A 21,407-nucleotide genomic window follows, 5' to 3' on the forward strand; every position below is an offset into this window, starting at 1 on the left:
TTCCCACCAATCTTTGTGTATCTCCAATAGCTGAGCAGAGTTGTACCAGTATAAGTCATTTTCTCACTGTTCAACAGACATTACACCAAAGACAGTTATGGCTTACACTGAATTTTCATGTTAGCCACTGTTAAATGCTGCATTCACGTATATATATCAAGACCATTTCTTGGCTTCCACATGACTTATGCACTGACCTCAAGTGTTCTAGTATTAAGTACCACTTGTATTCAGATTTGACTGTTGGTATCAATAGATGAAAAAAGTAGATACTATACTGTTCTCAATTAAAGTAACTATATTTAAAAGCATATTATCAGAAAAGGGACTATGCAGTCTCACCTTGCAATGATTCGCAGGGTGAATCAGTTGACGTGCTAGCAACTGCTGAAGAATTCTGAACATTATCCAAATTCTTTTCTTCGGATTTTGAGCCCGCATTTCTGAGAACTGCCTCCTCTTCTCTATTCGAAGTATGCACAAGAGAAGATGATGAAGTCTCAGCATAGAGTCGTTTCAGTACTTTCCCTATGAACACTGTGGGGTAAGAAGACTTTCTTAAACAGAAAGAAATGCAATGATTTAAAGGTGTTTTAAGACTTTAAAATACCACCAACAAATTGATACAAGATAGTTTCTCTCATATTCCATGCAAGTCTGTCTTCAGTAGCCCTCACCTCTCACAGGTAAAGTTGAAAATTAATACATTAGAGTCTTAAACTTGAGTCAGAAAAGCAGCTTTAAAATCCCAGAGTTCACTAGCAAGGTTACATTTAAAGTCTCTGTTTGACTACATTTTGGCAAAAATTAATACAGTACATTTACAGACTAAACACACATTAATTTTTAAAATTTCTTTTAAAACAAGTATCTTCCTACACAAGTGTTACAAGGCTGCTCAAAATGCAGGTCTCTTCTGGCACAAAGGCATCACAATCAAATCACTCATTAAAATCGGTAAGCTACAGCTATTTAATCACATAGAAAAACTAGAAGTAGACAGCAGCAGAAACACATGGTAACCCAATTATTTCTACAGAATTAGCAGTATTCTTATACGCCTCTTCCTCTTATGGGCCCCTTTCTGACGACACTGGCAATCTGCTACTAGTTACTCAAATGCAAGCATCATTTGATTAAAGAAAAGGAATATATGCAAATAATCTACTCATCAGCAACACTATCATCTTTATATGGATGCATGCATATTTCAATCACTTGAAATTACATAATATATTAAAACATAAATTAATACTAGAAGTTTTTCTCTATTGCAAAAGAACATCCCCAGTTTCATGAATTCTATGTGGTCAAGCAGATATTGCGGTATGGGGGGAGGAGGGAAGAGTGAGATTTGGAGAAAAATATGTTATCTAAACTCCAATTTTAAATTTAATACACAGTGTATGGACACTATACAAGCAACCTGGTGCAGACTCTCTTAAACAATTCTGCTAAGAGAGAAGGACTTACATTGTTACAAGAACAGCTCCTACTGCAGCTTAACAGAACAACATACTATCATCACATAACTCTTCAATACATTACTCTCCTTCATAACTGAAAAAAATCACCTTCACTGAGCTGGGAAATCCTTGAACCACTAGTTCTCCATAGACAAACTTTACCTCCACGTGTACCTTGGTGATATGTTTCAATTGTCATGTAAATGACTAACTATAGGGGAGTATGTCTCAGACTTTTTTTGAGCTCTTACTAGTCTATATGTGATCACTTACTCTTTGCTTGTGCCCAATCTCTCAAATAATTGGTGACCTTATGAAAGGCCTATAACAAGATGTAAGCCTAAAGAGAAACTTCTGCAGAAGGCTTTGCTTACGAAGCCCAAATTTTACTTTTTCTATGCTTATCTATCATTCAGTGACATGAAAAAAACTGTGACAAACTGCTAGCAATGTCCCCATCAAGCACAATCCATTTTGCAAGTTATGTGTTAAGACTACCGTTTGCAGAATGACAGATATCAACAAGTGATTGTGTATTTTCTTTTCTTAAGGTTCCTTTGCCAGGATATTCTACAGCTAGAAAGACAAAATCCACAATTACTCTCCTCAGAAAACAACTAGAGAAAGCAGACAGAAATAGGCACTGTAATAAGACAAAGTTAACTGCCCTTTGCAGATCTCTGACTCTAAAGCAAGTTATCCAAGTAGTTTATCCTGGATCCTTTCCCTAAGTAATGCTACTAATGCTGCAGCATTTTAATGAACTCCAGTAGAGCTGTTACTAAATGTCATGGTTTAACCCCGGTAGGCAGCTAAGTCCCACACAGCTGCTCGCTCACTCCCCACTGCGTGGGATGGGAAATGGAGTAGGAAAGGTAAAATTGAGACAACTTTGTGTGTTGAGATGAAGACAGTTTAATAAGTAAAGCGAGCAAACAAAACAAGGAATTCATTCACTGCTTCCCATCTGCAGGCAGGTGTTCAGCCATCTCCAGGACAGCAGGGCTCCATCATGCATAATGGTTACTTGGGGAGACAAAACACCATCACTCCAAATGTCCCGCCTTCCTCCTCCTTCCCCCAGCTTTATATGCTGAGCATGACATCATATGGTGTGAGACATCCCTTTGGTCAGCTGGGGTGCGCTGTCCTGGCTGTGTCCCCTCCCAATTTCTTGTGCACCCCCAGCCCACTCACTGGTGGGGTGAGAAGCAGAAAAGACCTTGACTCTGTGTAAGCACCACTCAACAATAACCAAGACATTGGTGTGTTACCAACATTGTTTTCACCACAAATCCAAAAAACACAGCACCACAGGAGCTGTTATAAAGAAAATTAACTCTAGCACAGCCAAAAGCAGTACACAAAATAACATTCAAGAACTTGCATTGAGGAAACTATTCTTCCGAAGGAAATGATCATTGAGATACTGATGAATCTATATATGGAAATACATTTTCTCCAAATCTGCTGAGGAAAGTCAGCCTCCTCATAGCTGCAGTGGATTTTATGCTCCCCATCTTGAAATCTGGTTTCTCTAGTCATCCGTTCAGTTACCGCCACAAAAAAATGACTTCACTCTTCCTTTCCTTTTTAAAATATAGGGACTATATTCACACTAGCATTGCTTCAGAAAGCAATACGAGACCAGTTTTGATACATTCATTCCTTCTCATTCACATGGGGCTCACCCCATCTCCAATACTACACTTGAGAAAGCAAGCCAGAACAATGCCTGCCTTGGGAGGGTGTGAATACTGAAGAAAGTATTCTTTAACAGAAATCTCTCTTGCTTAGAAAGAAATATCTAGCTCAGCAGCAGTGATATACTTCAGCAAAGATGTGGTTTAGCTGTCAACACCAAAGCACCATTCAATCTTACAGGCTGGGGTTTTCAGCAGACACAGGAAGAAGCAGCTGGGTGCAGAGTGGGGGAGTTAGTTCCTTGTTGCCTGAAAAGCTTTCACACCTGTGTCAGCGCATCTCAGCACTGCAGAGTCCTCTCTTAAGACAATTAGTAATTCTCAATAACCACAACAGAATGGAAATGAGCAGTGGTGACACCTAGGCATGTCAAGGTCCCTGTCTGGAACCTGATGTATTTCAAGCCTTCTGAAGACAGCAGGAAGCAGTGTCTCCCAGCAGTACACCCTCCTCAAGAGAATGAAGAAGGTAGTTATCACTAGAGAGCTGCTGAAAAAACTGACTGATTTAGTCTGAACTATTTGGAATCCTAATTATATTCTAGCCTGAAGAAAAAAATAAAATCTGCCTGCAGCCCAAAACTTTTTGAACAAGTTTGTCCCACGTATCAATGAACAAGGAAATTAGGCACTGAGGAATATCTATCCTGCCATACTCAGCAGCTTTACATGCTCCAGAGAAGCACTCTGCTTTGCAGTTAGAACTCTGAGCTGAGCTATCAAAACATTTTTCAGATGACAGGATGCTCTTTTCTCAGGGTTTTATCGCTGCAATTACTTAAAAAAGTTATCCTGTGATATCCATGAGCATTGGCTTAACCGCAGGAGGTTGGTCTTGTCTGATGCTACAGAGCAGTTTTTCTACCCTATTCAAAATTCTCCTTAACCTGATGGCTTTGGCACTATGCAGCATCAGAGATCAGTCTATCTGGTAAGAACTGCTCAAACCCTTAAAAATAACTACCTCTTAACAGGAGATTAGCAATAAAGAAAATTCAAGGAAAAATATCTACTACCAAAGATGTATCTAACCTATCAGAGTTCCAATGTGGAATAAGGCTTGCTCTCACCATATCCATAGCATAGCCAAGTACATCCAGTTATTTGTTGCTGTCGTTTTCCAGTCAACATAACTGATGGAGGATCTGTACAGATTCACGTGGTCTTTCAATAGACTAATCTGGGAACACTTTTCCACTTTTCATAGCAGACTGATGTCTGTAAACAAGCATATACAATCTTGAGATGCGCTTTTAAAAAGACCTCAAGAAAAGACAGGGGAGACCACAGAAAAGTGAGGGATACACTATCTGGAGTCAGAATCAATGGAAATTGCCACATTTACATACAGCATTAATGCGCAAGGTACAAGGGTGAATTTAATATATTCTACTGGGTATGTTTTTGAGAACAGTCTTGAAAGTTGTATTTGCATATTACAAAACCCGGTGTTCCAGTCTGGAAAAGAAAGAATAGTTTGGGGGGAATTATCTCTGGAACTGAGCCTGTAATTGAACAGGAAAGTAACGTGAACAGCAATAAGAAGCCAATTACAAGGTAAAAAAGGGAAGCCTTGTTGCACAGACTACTGCAAATACATCTCTCCTCTTAGAACAAAGCAGTCTCCAGGACTAACAAATGAGAAACTGGAAGTGAGAGAGGAAAGCAGACAAGCTAAGAGGTTTACGGGCCAGGAATGGCCGTGGTGTGGATGCAGCTGAAAGCAACACAGAATGTTTGTTATCATTAGCTCTGCATTGCTTTCAGCTGTCCCTACCTCCCTACAAAATCTGGGACAGCAGATAGTAATCCAAAATGTTTTATAGGGCATAGACCAGGCAAGAATTAATGAAAGGAAGACTTCATCCAATCCATGGTAAGTGTTTAAAAACTACCACAGTAGCTTACAATGGCTCTATTTCTCTGATGTATAATTGATAGCTCATTACTCCCAACCTACTGAAGACTAAAGATGCTTTCTGAGTTCTACAGGGAATATTTTCTGCAGCATGAAGGAAAATTTCCCCATAGCTATACATTACTGAAGACATAGCTCTGAACACCTGGTCACAGAGGACAACTGGGAGGAAGCTCTAAGCCTCTAGGTTAGATGAGCATAGCCAAGGGACCACCATACTTTTAGTATGCCATTTTAGTCCAGAGTAGCATGTGGAAACATTATTTCCATTGGTGATGACTCCAGAGTCCATACAGAAGCACAAACAAAACTGTGAAGTGCTTGCCATATTGTGTGCTCTTTCACCTCCAGGAATCTAGCAGGACTTTAACACTACAATGGAGAGATTCTTTATGCTGTGAAATGTATAGCGTTGAAAACAAGACACTGAAAGTGAATGAAGCATTAGACTTTTTATAATCATCGACAGAAGATGACTTAGTGTTCTGAATCTACCTGGATTTACTAGGCATCAGACTCTGTGTGTGCACACGTGGCAGGAGGGGAGGGGGGGCAGTAAGAGTTGCGTGTGCCACACCAGTTTTGTGCAATACACTGAACACAGTTCAATATTATACAAAGGAAACTTCACAATGTTAGAGCTAGGCATATTGCCAAAAGGAGGTACTGCACAGTAATAATATTAACAGAAATACCTGGCCCAAGTTCTAAAGGTTTAAAGAAATTCTTTGCTCTTTAGCTGTAGGGGAAGACCAGGCTACACTGACACTGCATCTGCTAACAAGGTTATAAAGATTAAAGAGAGAAATAAAACTGTACAGCCTTTTCCCCCCCTGGGGTTGGGGGGGCTCCACACTTACAGGGACAAGCAAACATTCCTAAATGGAGATTACTAAGCTGGAAATGAGTACAGATGAAAACCTGTATGTTTAATCAATTGCGAGAGAGACTAAGCCACTACTGTGATGAAGGTCATGTACTCCGACAATATGATCCAAGACCCTACTGGGCCAAGTATTTTTAAATCTGAGACAGGAAAATGAACTACATTAATATGTGAATCTAGAGAAGTCTCACCGAACACTTTGTACAGCCTTAATTCTGCTGTGTACAAACCAGCTGAACTCAAACCTGAGCAGACAGAGAAGAGATTTTACAATAACCAACATCAGATGGAAGAACAAGGAGAGCTTGGGCTGTTTAGCATAAGCAAACAAATGCCAAAAGAATTTTAAGCAAGCAGTGAGAAGTACTATGTAACTCAAGAATAAGATTTCATTACATTGTGCCACAAAAATATTAGACTAATGATGAATGATAATTGCCAATCTCAGTGCACTGATGAGCATCTAGAAGTACTGAAACATTCCTCTAGTTCAGGAGAAAATAAAACAATGTAGTTAGGGAAGTCTCTAATGTTGAGGTCTAACTCCTATAAATGCTACTTACTGAAGGGCTGACTGAAACCAGAAAGGACTGCAACCAACTGCAGTGAAGACTGCTGTTAATACTATATTCTTCATAGATCACTCCAGGGTTCCTTACATTTGTTTACTGACATGTATGCAAACTAGAGAGCAGGTGTATATGATCACACTGAATCCTTTTATTTGTTGAAAGAAAGGAGACAAAATTTATCTTAGTCATTACGAAGGTCACCAGGGAAAGAAAAGTTTTCCTAACGTAATGGTGGATCTATTACACGAAACAGATTTTGGATTCATTATATGTATGATAGATTGAGACCAAGAGAGGTCTAAACCAGGTCTCTGGAGTTAAAGCTAGCAAAAGGGAGTCATCACATGTCAAACAATACCAGATAAGGTGCCTTTCATCAGGTACACTAATGGCGTAGAAGACAGATGTTCATAAAGAAGAAGTTGCTAGTTACACCCTCCGCATGGCTACTGCTTTTTCAAAGGGGTAAAAACCACGTAACATCTTAATGTAGTAACCAAGATCCTAAACTTTGCTTACTAGTTCAGCAGTACCTAAGGCACAGACACATTTAAGGACAGTAGCTAAATATACACACCTCATTTAGAGCATTAGGATAAGATTTTTCTCAGCCTCCTCACAGAAACCCCACTGACATCAAGTCTTCCACTTAAAGAAAAGGAAGTGTAATTTGGCTTATAGTGGTGGCAAATAACACAGTTTAAAAAGCCAGAAGTGGAAGATCTTAATTTGTAGAGCCACTGCACTTTCATTTAAAATACAATTATATTTAAACACATGAACTTTCCTCACAGCGTTATTAAGAGCCTATGCCATTTTACAGTGAAGTACGTAGCTTCTGTGTACTTCTATAGCTTCAAAAAGCAATGAGGTCTTGTCTCCAAGACGTAGAAAGCTGTAAACACAAGATGAAGAGACCAATTTGTATATTTCTGCAGTTAGAATAGCACATTTCAGTTGGAAGGGACCTACAACAACCATCAAGTCCAACTGCCTGGAATTTTTCAGTAGAAAACTTCAATTCTAATAGACTTACAAATGTGAAAAGCTTACATACTCTAGTCTTGTCTTCCAAGTAAGGTTTCTATTCAAAAGTGAAATGAATTCACTTCCCAGCTGAAAACATTCAACACTATCAAAATACCCAGCCTGTAATGGAAAGCACCGAATGTTCCTACTGTGCCATGAGCTGAAGCAACACCAGACGACATATCTTTCCAGGAATTCCTCAGTGACAAAAAGGAGCCAGTATTTTCAGAAATGAGAACAAGTTGCAATAGGTACCAAACTAGTTCCATGGCTAATTCTTGACAACTTATGTGTGGATATAGCGACGTACAAATAAATTGGAAAACTGAAAAAGCACCAGGACTCTACAGTTTGACATAACATAAACAAAGTATAATTCCAAGAAATAGTGTGCAGAACACTTGCTGGCTAGTGATACAAATTGTGAACATCCAGGATCTAATACAATTTTGTGAGAAGAGTAAAAAGCCTCCTTCAAATAAATGCATTGTTTGGCATCTGTGTATTAAATCACTTAAGTTTCTTATGTACATAAGCAGACTACCCACAAACACAAACATGCCAATGCTGGAATAGCACTGCGGATTTATAAAGGTTCTCCTGGGGTTGACAGCATGACTTAAAACTCAGTTAAGACTACAGACTGTAACAGAAGCATGCTGAATAACTAAACAAATAAAGTTCTGAACAACATCAGAAGTGTTCCTGTCCAGCTGAGTGTAGGAGGCAAGTGTCCTCAAAAATAATTCTGTGGAGAATGCTTGCCACATACTTTTGGCTACTTGCCACACATACTGTAAGCACCCCCACCATGTTTCTCAACTGGTTGCCTTCTGCCTACTCAAATGCAACTTGGGCAGCAAGAATAAAACAAGTGGCATCAAGAGCGCTGAACACATTCGAACTCTGTGAAGCTTGCAAGTTGCCCTACTTGGTCTCTCGCTCCTACAAACAGAAGTTTTCCAAAAACGGAAGAGTCAGGAATTTCTTCTGAAACCTCCCATGTGTAAGATGTGTTAACATGCTATTTCGGCTAAAGCAGGAGAGAAGATAGTACAGCAGAACAGAAGAGGATGGAAAGGGCAGACAGAATGATAATCCACATGCAGAACATATGGACAAGGCCTCATTAAAATGTTCAGTTCATCTCAGTGCAGAATTACTCTCTGATATTCAAAAGGATTTAAATCCTTGAAGTCTCTTTTATTATGCAAGTATCACATCTCTTGTGAAGGCCATGACAGGACAGTTACTTTGCAGCATGGTCATAAAAATCACAGAACCGTTAAAGTTGGAAGGAACCTCCGGACATCATCTAGTCTACTCCTAACGCTCAGAGTACAATCAACTAGAGCAGATTGCTTAAAGCCTTGCCTAGCTGGGTACAACAATCCCATTGCCTGGATAATCTCCTCTTCCCTAATAATGGTTAGATAGTCAACTCTTGGCTGGAGATGCTCAAGGGGACCCCTTGAAAAAGAGTGACTCTTGAAAGAGTATGGCAGATGCACCTGCCCCGATAAAGACCAAAACCTCTTGACTGCTGGAAGGAAAAAGAGTTAAAACTAGAAGCCATGGTTTGAGGGTCAAGCTGCCCAGCTGCGTCATGGTGACTGTGATCAAGCACACACCTTGGTCCAGGGATAGAAAAGGCAAGGCCTTAAGGTCAACAGACAAGGCCCTCAGCCAATGAAATGCCTCAGTCAAGAGAAGTTTCTAGACTGCTGATCCTATGTGATCACAGATCAGATTCAACTAGGCTATAAATGGAGCCCTGGAGGGCAAATTGAGCCAGTCCTCCTCAGGTCTGCAGTCAGGGACTCTCCTCTTGCATTGGGATGCCACCCAAGGTAACTCCTCGAGGTTGAGAGCCCTCGCCTTGTTGGGTAATTGATATGCACATTTTGGGTCGTCACCCCAAAACCTTAAGTTGGCTGTGTAGTATTAGTTCTGTTTTACAGATATCCAAACCTTCAGTTTACTAATGTTTGTTGGAGTGCTAAACAATTTTGATTAGAATAAATTTCAAGTACCTGCCTCATCTATTTTGAGCAACTCCGTGACAAAGAGAGATATCTGGGTTTCATTAGGACCCAAAGCAACAGGGTGTAAAAGCATTTTAATTTTAACAGACTGCTACATACAGAAAACGTTAGCCAGACTGCCATTCTTATCAGCTAGCAGGTGGAGGACTGATGATAACTTCTGACTAGGAGCTACCATCCATTCCCTTAAACCATTCCTCACAAAGCTCATTTGCCCTTTAACCATACAGGATGGAGTTTCATGTTTTAGGTCTTCGGGATTCTTTCTGAAGAAGTTGCTCAACTGGCCAAACCAATGAACAAAAGTCCTGACTCTGTATTTGTTTGGCCTAACACCCAGTGATTCTTGGGTCAGGGCTCTGTAAGTCTCAAAAAGACAAAGACACCTAGTTTATATTTCAGACACTAGGGGCAAAATTCAGTTTGCATTTATGCTGCCTAATGGCAGACACATGCAAGGTGTCACACTCTGTTTACACATTAGACACCCCTCCAGAGACCTAGTATATACAAGACACCAATTCTGCCAGCCATCCACTGGGTGTCCAAGATGTACTCAGTACAAATGATACCACACCGAGTACAAGCCTCTGTCAATGGAAATCAATACACAGAATCTCTGAGGATAATTAAATTTATTAATCTTGACCTGAATTTCACAATACAAGAAAAACCACATAAGCAGTGCTCCCAAAGAACAAAATCCCCAATCATCAACCCCTGCAGCCAAAACCCCACAAGCAAAACAAAAGGGACACAGCTGAAAGATCAAAGACCCCATAACCATTGCTAGAAATGGCAGAGACAGAGGCTTGGATTAAGTCAAGAGAGCGTGTGTGTGCACATGCGCACACATGTTCTAGCCCGGAGGGCAATGACTATCTATTTAAACATAAACTTAAAAAAAAAAAATCTTTGAGTAGAGATCACTCAGCTGCAAAGATTCCCAGACTTCGGATACCAGTTCAGCAACTATCAACAGATTAAAATCAAAATGAGGAAAGGTAGGAATTAACTAGAACAAAACATTCCATGGCAGCTGAACAGGGTATCATTCTCCCACTCCTTGTTTTTATAGGACCTTCCCATTTCCAAAAACGTTCAAGCTGCACAGAGATATGAGGAAAAGGACAACAATGCAGTGATGTGCAATTACATTCTGTATAGCCTGACAGTTCAGATCATCATAAGGGTGTATCTTATATTTAAGAAGAGATGCTCCTCTTCAAGTCATGAGGAAGAAAAGGACAATGTGATTTTCCTACTACCAGGAAGATCAGCTTTTCTAAGAGTGACATACTGCCATTCCACCATAGATAGAGTGTGTGCAAACCAAAGCAAAGCACTGTCATGGGAATAACAAAATTAATCTTTCCAAAGGGGGAAAAAAAAGTGTGAAATATGCAGAATTTTAGCTGTGGTCAAAGTACAGTTTTATGTACATAGGAACCGGAAGCCTCCAATTTTACAGTATTTTGGTTTGTGTTCACAGTCTGCAAGCAGTCCTCATCCTGCACGTGAAGCTATGGTAACAGGCTCTTACAAGCTAAAGGACAAAACAAGATAAAAGTAAGGACTGAAAAAAAGGTCTGCTGCAGAAAATTCAGGCTGAAGCTGACTATCTCTTTAAAGAGGCACTTGTAGACAAACACAGAAGCTAACATCTTACAAGATCTTGTGTTTGATCAAAGAGGATGCCGTTCTGCAGATTATCTACCACTTTTTCAGTTTTCATACTTCAGACTTAACCGTATCTATCTATAAATTTATAGTCCTTGTTTCCAAACAGCATTGTTATTCCCTGAAATTCTTTCTTGAGGAAGATACCAAGTAATTTTTCAGCTTCAAATTTGAGGGTGGAATTCACTTGCACCTTAAGGCCAGGAAATGCACTAGGCTATCTTGTCTGAATGACTGGAAGAAGTAATCTTACACACGGAAACCTGACAACTTGTATCTGAATACTTTTAACATATTTCAAAAGACTCTGGAGGCTCTTCAAGAAGTGATGGAACTAAATAGTTCACATTAGTTTTCTTCCAGTGATTAATCACCTTTGGCATAAAACTCACACACCATGTTTGTTACTTACATTTGAAAAGCTTGAGTATTTTTGGCCTTGGTCCTTTTTCTGCCTCTCCTTACTATGTAATATAGGATCCCTTAATATAGTAATTTGTTTCTTGTGAAGATCTCCCTACAGGTTAGAAACCTGGACTCTGAAGAGTCTTTTGGTCTGGAAGACAGCCTCTCAGCCTCATATACCTTACTTTTAACTATCTGCCTTCGCAAAGAAAGCACTTTTTTTGAACAAAGGCTGTTCACCCCATTTCCCCCGCAAGCTATTACCATCTGGGTCAGCAGATGTCAAGGAGGGTGGGTTGCTTGGCTTTGGTTTTTTTGGAACTACAAAACTCTGGAATTAAGACCAAGTAGGAACACCATGGTGAAATGCTGATATCACAAACAGATTGTTTTTAACTTGACTAGCTCCTTACAGGATCTTTTAGTTCTACTAACCTCATAAAACTTGAATGAAAGCTTCAAGGGGAAAATGTGTAGTTTTTGACAGAATGTCTTCACGTAAGGTGGGAACGGTCCTCTTTCCCAGTGTTACAATTGATCTCACTGACATTCCATGTAACATAGATCAATTTTCTCTTAACTGCTAAAGCTGTTATTATATATTTAGTGGAAAAAAGGAAAACCCACATGTACTGTTTGGGAATCAAATAACAGAAGGACTTACTTGTATTCAAGGTCACATGAATTCTGCGCTTGAACTACTAGATAGCAGCCATCTGCATCTCAGTACGGCCGCTAACCAAAAAGTCACTTGGAGCTGCACAAGAAGCTCAGATACTGCTGTTTTAAATGTAGTGTGTAATACTAACTTTATGATATCAAGGTTCATCTCAAGACCTCTGATGTTATTTTCACTGAAACAGCATCTATTAAGTGTTCTACATGCCATTAGACATTAAAATCAGATGCTAATTGCCCAGATTTTACTCTTGTCTTATTCTTTATTACAGTTCAGGAACTGCATAGTGTAAGAAACTTCCAGTTTGTGCTCTAATATAGTAGTCCATAAAACAGCTCCATTTACCTTTTCCCCTAGCACTAATTTTTATAATATATGGAAAACCACTTTGTTATCTAAAACTCAGTAATATACCATTCTCCAATCTTTGAGACAACTTCTGAACACAAGCAACTTATTTAAGTATGTAGCACACATCAGAAGGGTAGAAAGAAAGGAAGGAAAAGAATATAGTGACTACATACCCCACATTTACGTATTCACGTAAATTAAGAAGAGAGTCACACGGGAGAGTGATTTACCACTCAGAGATTGACCTGTGTGCAGCCAGGCCAACACAGTTCAGAGCAATTGCAGGTACAAACCAGTAAATTAGTCACTACAAAAATTAGACATTTGTTTTCTCAGCTTAGACGAAACTGATTCAGCTTCACCAAGCATGGTCTTTGTGTCACACTGCAGTTTCAAATCAGGAAATCTGTCAGCAAATTCTGCATGGCTGTGTAGTACAATAACATCCTGACTAATAGATTGTGCCATCCTGTCTCAAGAAAGGCTTTAGAGATCTCTCAGCAGGCCACCTTAATTGAAGCCACAAGTTCCTAGACATCTAATAAACTTGGCATGACACAGATGATAAAAAGCTAAATAGCCAAGACAATGAGAACATCAGATTTTATTCCAGCTATTTGTAAGAACCCTGTCTGCCTCATAGTGAAAACTTATAAGATGCACACTCCTACTACAATCCTGGGAAAACAGCATCATCGCCATTATTTCAATCTGTGCACGCTATCCATTTTTCTAAGCATCTTTCACAATACTTAACAATACACTTCTCATACTGCACCATTATCTTGATCTTACCTGGCATAATCAAACTGACCTTATTCAAAACATCTGAAGGTATCTCTCACCCACCCTTACTAAAAAAGCTCAACTTTGCTGAATATTATGATTAATATTATGATTCTGGCTACTCAAAAGTTTGGCCAACTGTAAAAAAAAGCAGCAAAAGTCTCTTTTTCCCTCTCTCTCCTGAGACAGATTTGGGGGCAGGAAGGGGAAAGGCTGTGTGCTTATAACATAACTGGCAGTCCTCTGCCAGCACAGGTGTAAATTTTCTAAATTTCAGGATGTTTAAACCTTACTTCAACCTAAAGAACTCTTATCTGGATGAAAACAGCATATGCCTCGAAGTGAACATCAAACCTTACCACACATGTGGGCTGAAGTTAAATGTTATGGTAGATGCTGGGGGTAACATGGAAAACAGACAGTACTATAATGGCCTAAAGCACTGCCATAAGAATAGCTGAAAACAGTTTGAAAAGAAATCTGGAAATTTTACAGAGACAGCTTGCTCCCTCTGCTCATATGAAACTAAAATGAAGCTCAATATACTAGTATTTACAAAACAAACCATGAAACTGGCAGGGGTAATATCACTTAGCACAGGCAAAAGTTCAGCAAGACTGTGCATCATTTAAGTTTTAAACAAAAGGAATCTTCATAAGTTCATATTATATAAAATATAATTCAGTATCTACACAGCCTTCTTCAGGGAGTAAATATATCACACTTTGCTGTGACTTGAGTATTTGATTGTAACATAATATCCAGCAATTTCTGCAGGCAGCCCCACATATACATATAACAGAAATAAGTATTATACAAAATATCCCATCATTACAAAGTACCGGAAGTTTCAATGAGAGAGGATTTTTCTTTCTAGTCATAGGGGAAATTTTAATTTAAGCCATTAGGCAACCCTTAATAGAAATGCAAACTTCTAGAGAACAGTTTTCAACCTTTAGAACTAAAGACAACTGAAAACATAAGACACCACATATTGCCTACTGAAAATAACAATCTGTGCTGGTTTTGGCTGGGATAGAGTTAATTTTCTTCACAGTAGCTAATATGGGGCTATGTTTTGGATTTGTGGTGAAAACCGTTGATAATACAGGGATGTTTTTGTTACTGTTGAGCAGTGCTTAGGCAGCCTCTGGGCCTTTTCTGCTTCTCACTTCACCAATGAGTGGGCTGGGGGTGCACAATGAGTTGGGAGGGGACACAGCCAGGACAGCTGACCCCAGCTGACCAAAGGGATGTCCCAGACCATATGTTGTCATGCTCAGCATATAAAGCTGGGAGAAGGAGGAAAGGGGGGACATTTGGAGCGATGGCGTTTTGTCTTCCCAACCATTATGTGTGATGGAGCCCTGCTGTCCTGGAGATGGTTGAACACCAGCCTGCCGATGGGAAGCAGTGAATGAATTCCTTGTTTTGCTTTGCCCGTGTGCAGAGCTTTGCTTTACTTCTTCAACTGTCTTTATCTCAACCCACTAGTTTTCTCACTTTTACTCTTCTGATTCTATTCCCTATCCCACTGGGGGGTGGGGTGGGGGGGCAGCACACAGAGCAAGCGAGCGAGCAGCTGCAGGTGCTTAGTTGCCGGCTGGGCTTAAACCATGGTAGAACCATAACCTTTTATGTATTGCTCTGAGATAGCACATACGTTCCAGAAATCTATTGATAACAAGCTCAAAACTAGCACTGAGTGAAAAGCAACACACACTGAATGTTTAAAAAGGTAAAATAACCCCAAACAAACACACCAAAATGGCACACATCTCTTTGTCTCCCACTTACCACTCTTACTAAATAACACAAGTACATACACCTGTTCCTAAAAATACCCTAGTCTATTTGATCAGTCCCATCTATCTCTTGTGGATCATCTTATCTCACCGCAAAGCAGGTGAGAATTGCTCCAAAGTATAATTTCTAAAAAGAAGCCAATCTAAAACCACCACTCCACTGGCCCAAAAACCAAGCCACCCACAAAAAACACAGAACACCGAAGACCACATTATGTCAGGCTCTACATATCCGAGCTACGCTCACAGACTTTCTAAATACAAAGCCATCGGATCTATCATTTCTGCCTTTTCTTTAATTGGCATGTTGGCTTTTCTCCCTGGCTAGATTTCTCATCCAGGCACAACGCTGAAGTCAGCAACAAAAAAGGCCCAAGATTCCCCCTCCCCGCAAGGTTTTAATGGCAGAGCCAATTACACTTGCTGTAGTACAACTTCTACCTTTAATCACAAAAAACAGATATTTGTGATTTATTCAACTACAAGTCAAATAAAATTAAGATCTTGGTAAACCGTAATAAATCTTCAGTCACTGAAAGCAACATGCATTGTTAATTGCTTGGGAGTGGGGACAAACAAGATACGGCTCCCAAGCAAAAGAAAGTAGTGTCAGGCATCAAACTCCATTTCTGAACAATATTTCCCTCACTGATAAACATATCTTAATGAAAGAAATGACATCCACCCTAAAAAAAAAAAATGGTTTTTATCCTTTTTTTCCTTGCAGAAAGAGCCTCAGTGTTTTCAAAAAATTATAATGTTTAAAAAAACAAAATAAATCAAGATCTGTAAGAAGCAAGGATGTTCTTAATCAGAAAAAGGAAAAAAAGGGTGTGCTTTTCTGCAAGACCTAAACTATTCAATATCTGATACAGCCATTTAAAAAAAAACCCATACAGTAAACCAATAAACCCCTAAAAGTAAGGAACTGCAATCTAATTTCAATCCCTATTACAAGTAGAAGCTTCCTGCTTCAAGCCCAAGTCATTTGATTCATCACAAAGAGATGAAAATAGCACTCCTAGATGCAATACTCTCACCGTTTAAAACCTTTTGTTACTGTTGTTACCGATAACTATCAATTGGCTGCATTTGATTTCCAGTTTAATCTCTCAAATAGGAAGTCTCCTGTAGTACCACTAGATCACCCTTTGTACAGCATACTAACTTTTGTATCACTTCTTATTAGCAGTTAAGGTCAATAATGTATATTACACTACATCAGTATCTTAACTCCACCCTTCAGCAGCTCTATGCCACTCTCTAACCCTTTATTAGGGTGTTACCTTGGGGCTGCACAAACTTTGAAGAATGATGACTACAGCTTTGAAGATGCCATCGGTGATGTTTAACAGCTATGAATTATGAATACAGCTGTCCCAGAGAGGATAATCGTCCTGTCAATACATATAACAACAATTGCTAGTACCTCAAGCCCTGTTACGAATCATTGGTACATGACTAACTGAAAAACAAAATGCCCCACAAAACTCAAAAAACCTTGCACTTTCTCAGCTACACCTGCCCAACCCTTTCCTCGCAAAGTGAAGTGCACTTCACTTACCTGCACTGCTGCCTGCTGTCTTTCCGCTATTTAGATTCTCTTCATTGACAGTTAGATCCACGACCTACAAGCTGTTGACCACCCCATTTATTCTGTTATGGCCCAGTTCAGTACAAGATAAAAAGCTTCAGTGTTCATTTGTAATGCAGACAAAAGTCTGTCTTCAGCATCTACTCCTCTGACAGGAGCAAAAACAACCTTAAAGAGAGAAGCATCTAAACGTTCTTTTTAAGCTCTTTTCTGAGACACCTGTCTTTCTAAAAACGTATATAGTTTTACACAATAGAAAGTCAACAGTTTCCATATATGCTATTGGCCACAGAGGCTCATCAGATGAAGTTGTAAACTCTTCCAATTTTGTTATTTCATCCTGGGTGATCAAGTGGCAATCTGCCACTCTTGTATTCCTCAGTGGATTTTCTTCACAACCTTAAATCACCATTCCTTAGAGTGGCTGAAGGAAACATGAATGATTTCTAACTTTACACAGTAAAGACAGTCACTCAGCATGATCGTTTTAGACTTCTCTTCCACCCTATTGAAACAAGTAGTTCTTTGGTTTTAAACATGACTGCTTCTAAATTTTTTTCCTCCATTCTCAGCTCTAGAGTCAGAAGTTCGTCTGCAAGTGAATGAACTCACTCTTCCCAACTCTCTAAGGTTCTCCCAAACAACATCAATTTTTAGTTCTCTGGTTTTCCTCAAAAGAAGCCAAACAGTTACTCCATCCACCTTATCCATTTCACACACCGAAGCTGTATCTAAACCACAGAGAATACTACTCTGGTTTTATACTTCCTCTAAAACTATCACCAGTTGCAGTCATCCAGCAAATAATTTAAACAGTCATCCTGCTGTTCAGTCTCACTCTCACGTTGTTATCATTGCAGGAAGGATTCGAGTTTCAGGATGCTAGAACTGTTTGAAAACTCAAGAGCCAGCCACAAAGTCACTACAGTAGGCAAGCGTTCAGCTCTCTTATAGCTCAGCCCTAACCCGCTTTAAACAAGCCAAGCTTTGTGGTCACTAACGACTGCACATGCCTATACACACTGGGAAAAAATGCATTAATCTTAAAACACTTTGTGATTAAAGAAGTAATTTTATTTACTCCCCTCTCCCCGCCCCCAGGCAGGAACACGCCGCGGCAGGAACCCTCCCTGGCGCCTCCGAGCCGGAGGTACAGGACAGGAGCTCCGAGAAGGGCTCCGACCGTGAGGCCGCACGGCCGCGGCCGCGCTCACCCCGCGCTCGGGGCCCCTCCCGCGGGGAGGGAGCCCCCAGGGCGGGCCCAGGCCGCCGCTCCCGCGCTGCCAGGCCCTGCTCCTCGCCCACCCCCGGCTTCCCACCGCCCTGACCCGGGGGAAAGGCGCCGAGGGCAGGGACACGCGAGTCCCGCGGCGCGGCCGCCCGGACGGGACCGCGCTCAGCTGAGGGCGGCCGCGGCTGGGGCCGCTGACCGCCGCCCCCCAGGCTCCCTCAGGCCCCAGCCTCAAGGAGCGGGCACGGCAGCAGAGACGCCCGCGCTCGATGCCCCCTCACCCGGCACGGCCTGGCCTGGCCTTACCTTCCTTCCTGCTCAGGGCCATGGCCCCGGGCGCGCGGGCAGGCCCCTCCAAGGAGCCCAACCTGCCCCGCGCGGCCGGCAGCCCCGCGCTCGCCCTCCTTCCTGCTCACCGCCGCGCCCGTCCGTCACGGGACTGGAGGCGCGCCATTGGCGGAGACGGCGGCAGGGGCGTGCCCGCGCCGCCGGCTGGGGGCCGCGGGGGCTCGCCCCTCCCTCCCTCCCGCCTGGCCGGCCGGCGCGGTGCCCGCGGGCTCCGGCAGGGGGAGCGCGGCTGCACAGAGCCGGCGGGCGCCGCTGCCGCGCGCGCGGGAGCGAGGGCGGGGGAGCGCGCGGAGAGGGCGGGCGGGAGGGAGGGAGGGAGGGGGGGGCGGGCGGCGCGCGGCGGGCGGCCCCGGCGGCGCGCGGGGAGCGGGCGGCGGCGGCGCCCCGGCGGGGAGAGTCGCGCCGGGGTGAGGGAGTCGCGGCGGGGTGATGCTGGGCGCGCGGCGCTGCTCCCGCTCCCGGCCGGGCGTCTCCTTCACCTGACCCGGCAGCCCCGCGCGCAGCCCGCACCCGCCGCGTAAATAATGCACTAGAATGTCAGCGCTGAAAAAGGTAGGGGGGGCGGGAGTGGGAGGAAGGGGAGGGGAGGGGGCCGCCGTCGGGGCGGCGGGCGCGCCGCGCTCCGCTCGGGATGCCCCCGCCCGGGCAGCGGAGGGACCGGGGTTGTCGGTACCGCTGTCCAGCCGCTGCGTGCGGGTACCGCCGTCGTCGGGGACGGGTGCCCGGGCAGCGGGGGCGAGGGCGCGTCAGCCGCGCCGTCGGTCGTGGTCTCCTCCCCCATCACCAGCGCGTCCCGGCGCCGCGCTGGCCGCGGCGGGGTCTCGCCGTGGCGGGGGTCTCGCCTGGGCGCAGCCCGGGCAGGACGGTTGCGCGGCGGGGCGCCCTGTGCCGGCACGGGGCGGCTGCGGGCTGGTACCGGCCGGGGAGCGCGGGGAGAGGCGGCAGGGAGGGGGGGGGGGCCACACGGGAGGCGGACGGACCCTCCGTGCGGCCGGTTTGGGCGGAGGGAGCGGCGGGGCGGGGGATGCTGCGCGCGGAGCCGCAGTACCAGCGGCGATTCGGGCTTGGGGAGCGCGTGACCCTCGGGGCTGCCCCGCGAAGAGGGGCCGGGGGAGCCGCGGCCGCGCCGCCGCCTGCACCGCGTCCCCCCTTCCCCTGCCCGGCCACCGCGCCGTGCTGCGGGTGGCGCGGGTACGTCGGAGGGGCCGCGCAGCTCCCGCCCGGCCTCTGACAGCCCCCGCGGAGGGGCGGCCCGGCCCCGAGGGGCGGTGGGGCCGCAGACCGGCATCCGAGGAGGGGCGGGCGGCGGGTGCGTCCCGCGCGTTACCGCGCCGGCTCCGCGCATCTGCCCCGTCGCGGGCGCGCAGGGCTCGGCGCCGTTGAAGAAGTCCGCGGGCGCGCAGCTGGAGCGCGGAGGCGGGCGCCGGGGGCCGGACGCATCTGCTGCGCTGCCCCCGGTCGCCGGGGTGATCCCCGGTGTCTCTCCCCGCGGGGAGGGTGGTGTTTGTCAGCCGGCTTGGCCGAGCGCCTCCGCGATGGTTTGAAACACCGTCTGCCGGAGAAATACAATAATGAACCAGCGCGCTCCGGCCCGTGTCGCCTCCCGGAGCGGAGCCGGCAAAGCGCCCGGCGGCCGCCACCTCGGGGCGGGTGAGAGGCGGGCGGACCCCCGGCCCGGTGCGGTGCGAGGGGGACGGGGCGGGGGCCGGGGGAGCCCTCCAGCCGGCGGAGAGTGCCGGAGGGGCTCGCTCCTACGGCCCCGCTTTCGTAACCTAATTCTTGCCCTGCTGGTGCCCAGCTCCCGGAGCGCTGCCGGTGCCGTGCCGCTTGGCGTTCAGCCAGGGATGCGTATTCCTCAGCCGAGGCTTCGGCCTCAACTTCCCTGAAACTTCCAACGGTTTCTCATCTTCAGCGACGAACCTTTTGTTGGTTGGTTCCGTTTGTGCTTCCTTACGGCACGGGCTTACACCGGTTTACCGTGTCTTGGGAGCAGGTGATGTTTGAATCTCTTCCAAATTAAAGCACTTATAACGAGATCGAGTGCTCCAGGCGCTCAAGGTGGTGTGAGCCCAAGAACAAGGCTGCGAAACTCGAGTGCTCTTCTCAGTGCTGGAGTGTTTTGTGTGTATTTCTGCGTGCTTCGGAGTAACATCACAAGCGGAGCACTAGCAGGGTTTGAGTCAGGTAGTAGATGGCTGCAAGCAGGCATCCTGCTAGGGGGAGGGGTCACCTCAGTGTGACCCGGTGCAGACCCGAGTGCAGATAACTGGGGGTCTTAGTAGCTGAATGCATTGTACCGCAGCTTGGGATATGTCCGGGGAGCCTATTAGTGGTACTGGACTACTAGAGTAGGGTATAGTACTATTTTATAATGGAAATGTATTTGAAGTATCAGCCTTTCGCATCTGCGATTAGTGTCATTTCCGTCTTTGTGTTTTATGTGGAAAACAAGTAAAATAGGAAGAGTAGAAGTTCTATACTTCTGTGCTTTCACCAATACAGGAATTACACCTTCAAGTGATTTCCAGATGGTTTGCACAAAACACTTTCTTTCAGAATTACAAGTTTTAGTTTTACTGCATGTAGCTCTTTTTACAATGCTACCCAGACGTTATTATTTATATTTGAAAGGTTTCACCCCCCCATAATTTTGCATGCTTTTCAAGATGTCTGGTATGTGGTTAAAATGGACTGAGATGATGTTTAATAGTTTCATGAATTACAATGTTATGCATTGGAGATTTAATTCTGAGTGCTGTAGTCAGACTCTATGTGATCTGACATAATATTCCTAAATTAAAGAATGCATTTATTATGCTATTGTTCAGTTACACACAAAGTAAAAACTAGGACTGCCAAATAAAATCGTTGATTCTATTTTACATTATTTTTAGCTTTTCATTTTAGTA

The 21,407-nt window shown here is 44.0% G+C and overlaps 1 protein-coding gene across 9 annotated transcripts in view; it reads right to left on the bottom strand.

The window, feature by feature from the left end:
- Positions 1-18,575, bottom strand: part of ERICH1 (glutamate rich 1) — a 98,284-nt gene extending 79,709 nt beyond the window's left edge. For 8 of the 9 annotated variants that reach the window (XR_012628017.1, XR_012628018.1, XR_012628019.1 and 5 more), the window contains exons 1-2: positions 18,457-18,575; positions 343-537 (exon numbers count right to left, since the gene is read on the bottom strand). Coding sequence is in view for 6 of the 9 variants with exons in the window: in XM_074861671.1 (XP_074717772.1) it covers positions 343-537; positions 18,457-18,478 (217 nt within the window). In the remaining 3 variants the exon portion in view is untranslated. The remainder of the gene's footprint in view (positions 1-342; positions 538-18,456) is intronic. The other variant, XM_074861672.1, reaches the window with a different exon arrangement.
- Positions 18,576-21,407: the final 2,832 nt, after the last annotated feature.

Source organism: Strix uralensis, chromosome 3 (genome assembly GCF_047716275.1).
Source record: "Strix uralensis isolate ZFMK-TIS-50842 chromosome 3, bStrUra1, whole genome shotgun sequence".
NCBI classification, from domain to species: domain Eukaryota; kingdom Metazoa; phylum Chordata; class Aves; order Strigiformes; family Strigidae; genus Strix; species Strix uralensis.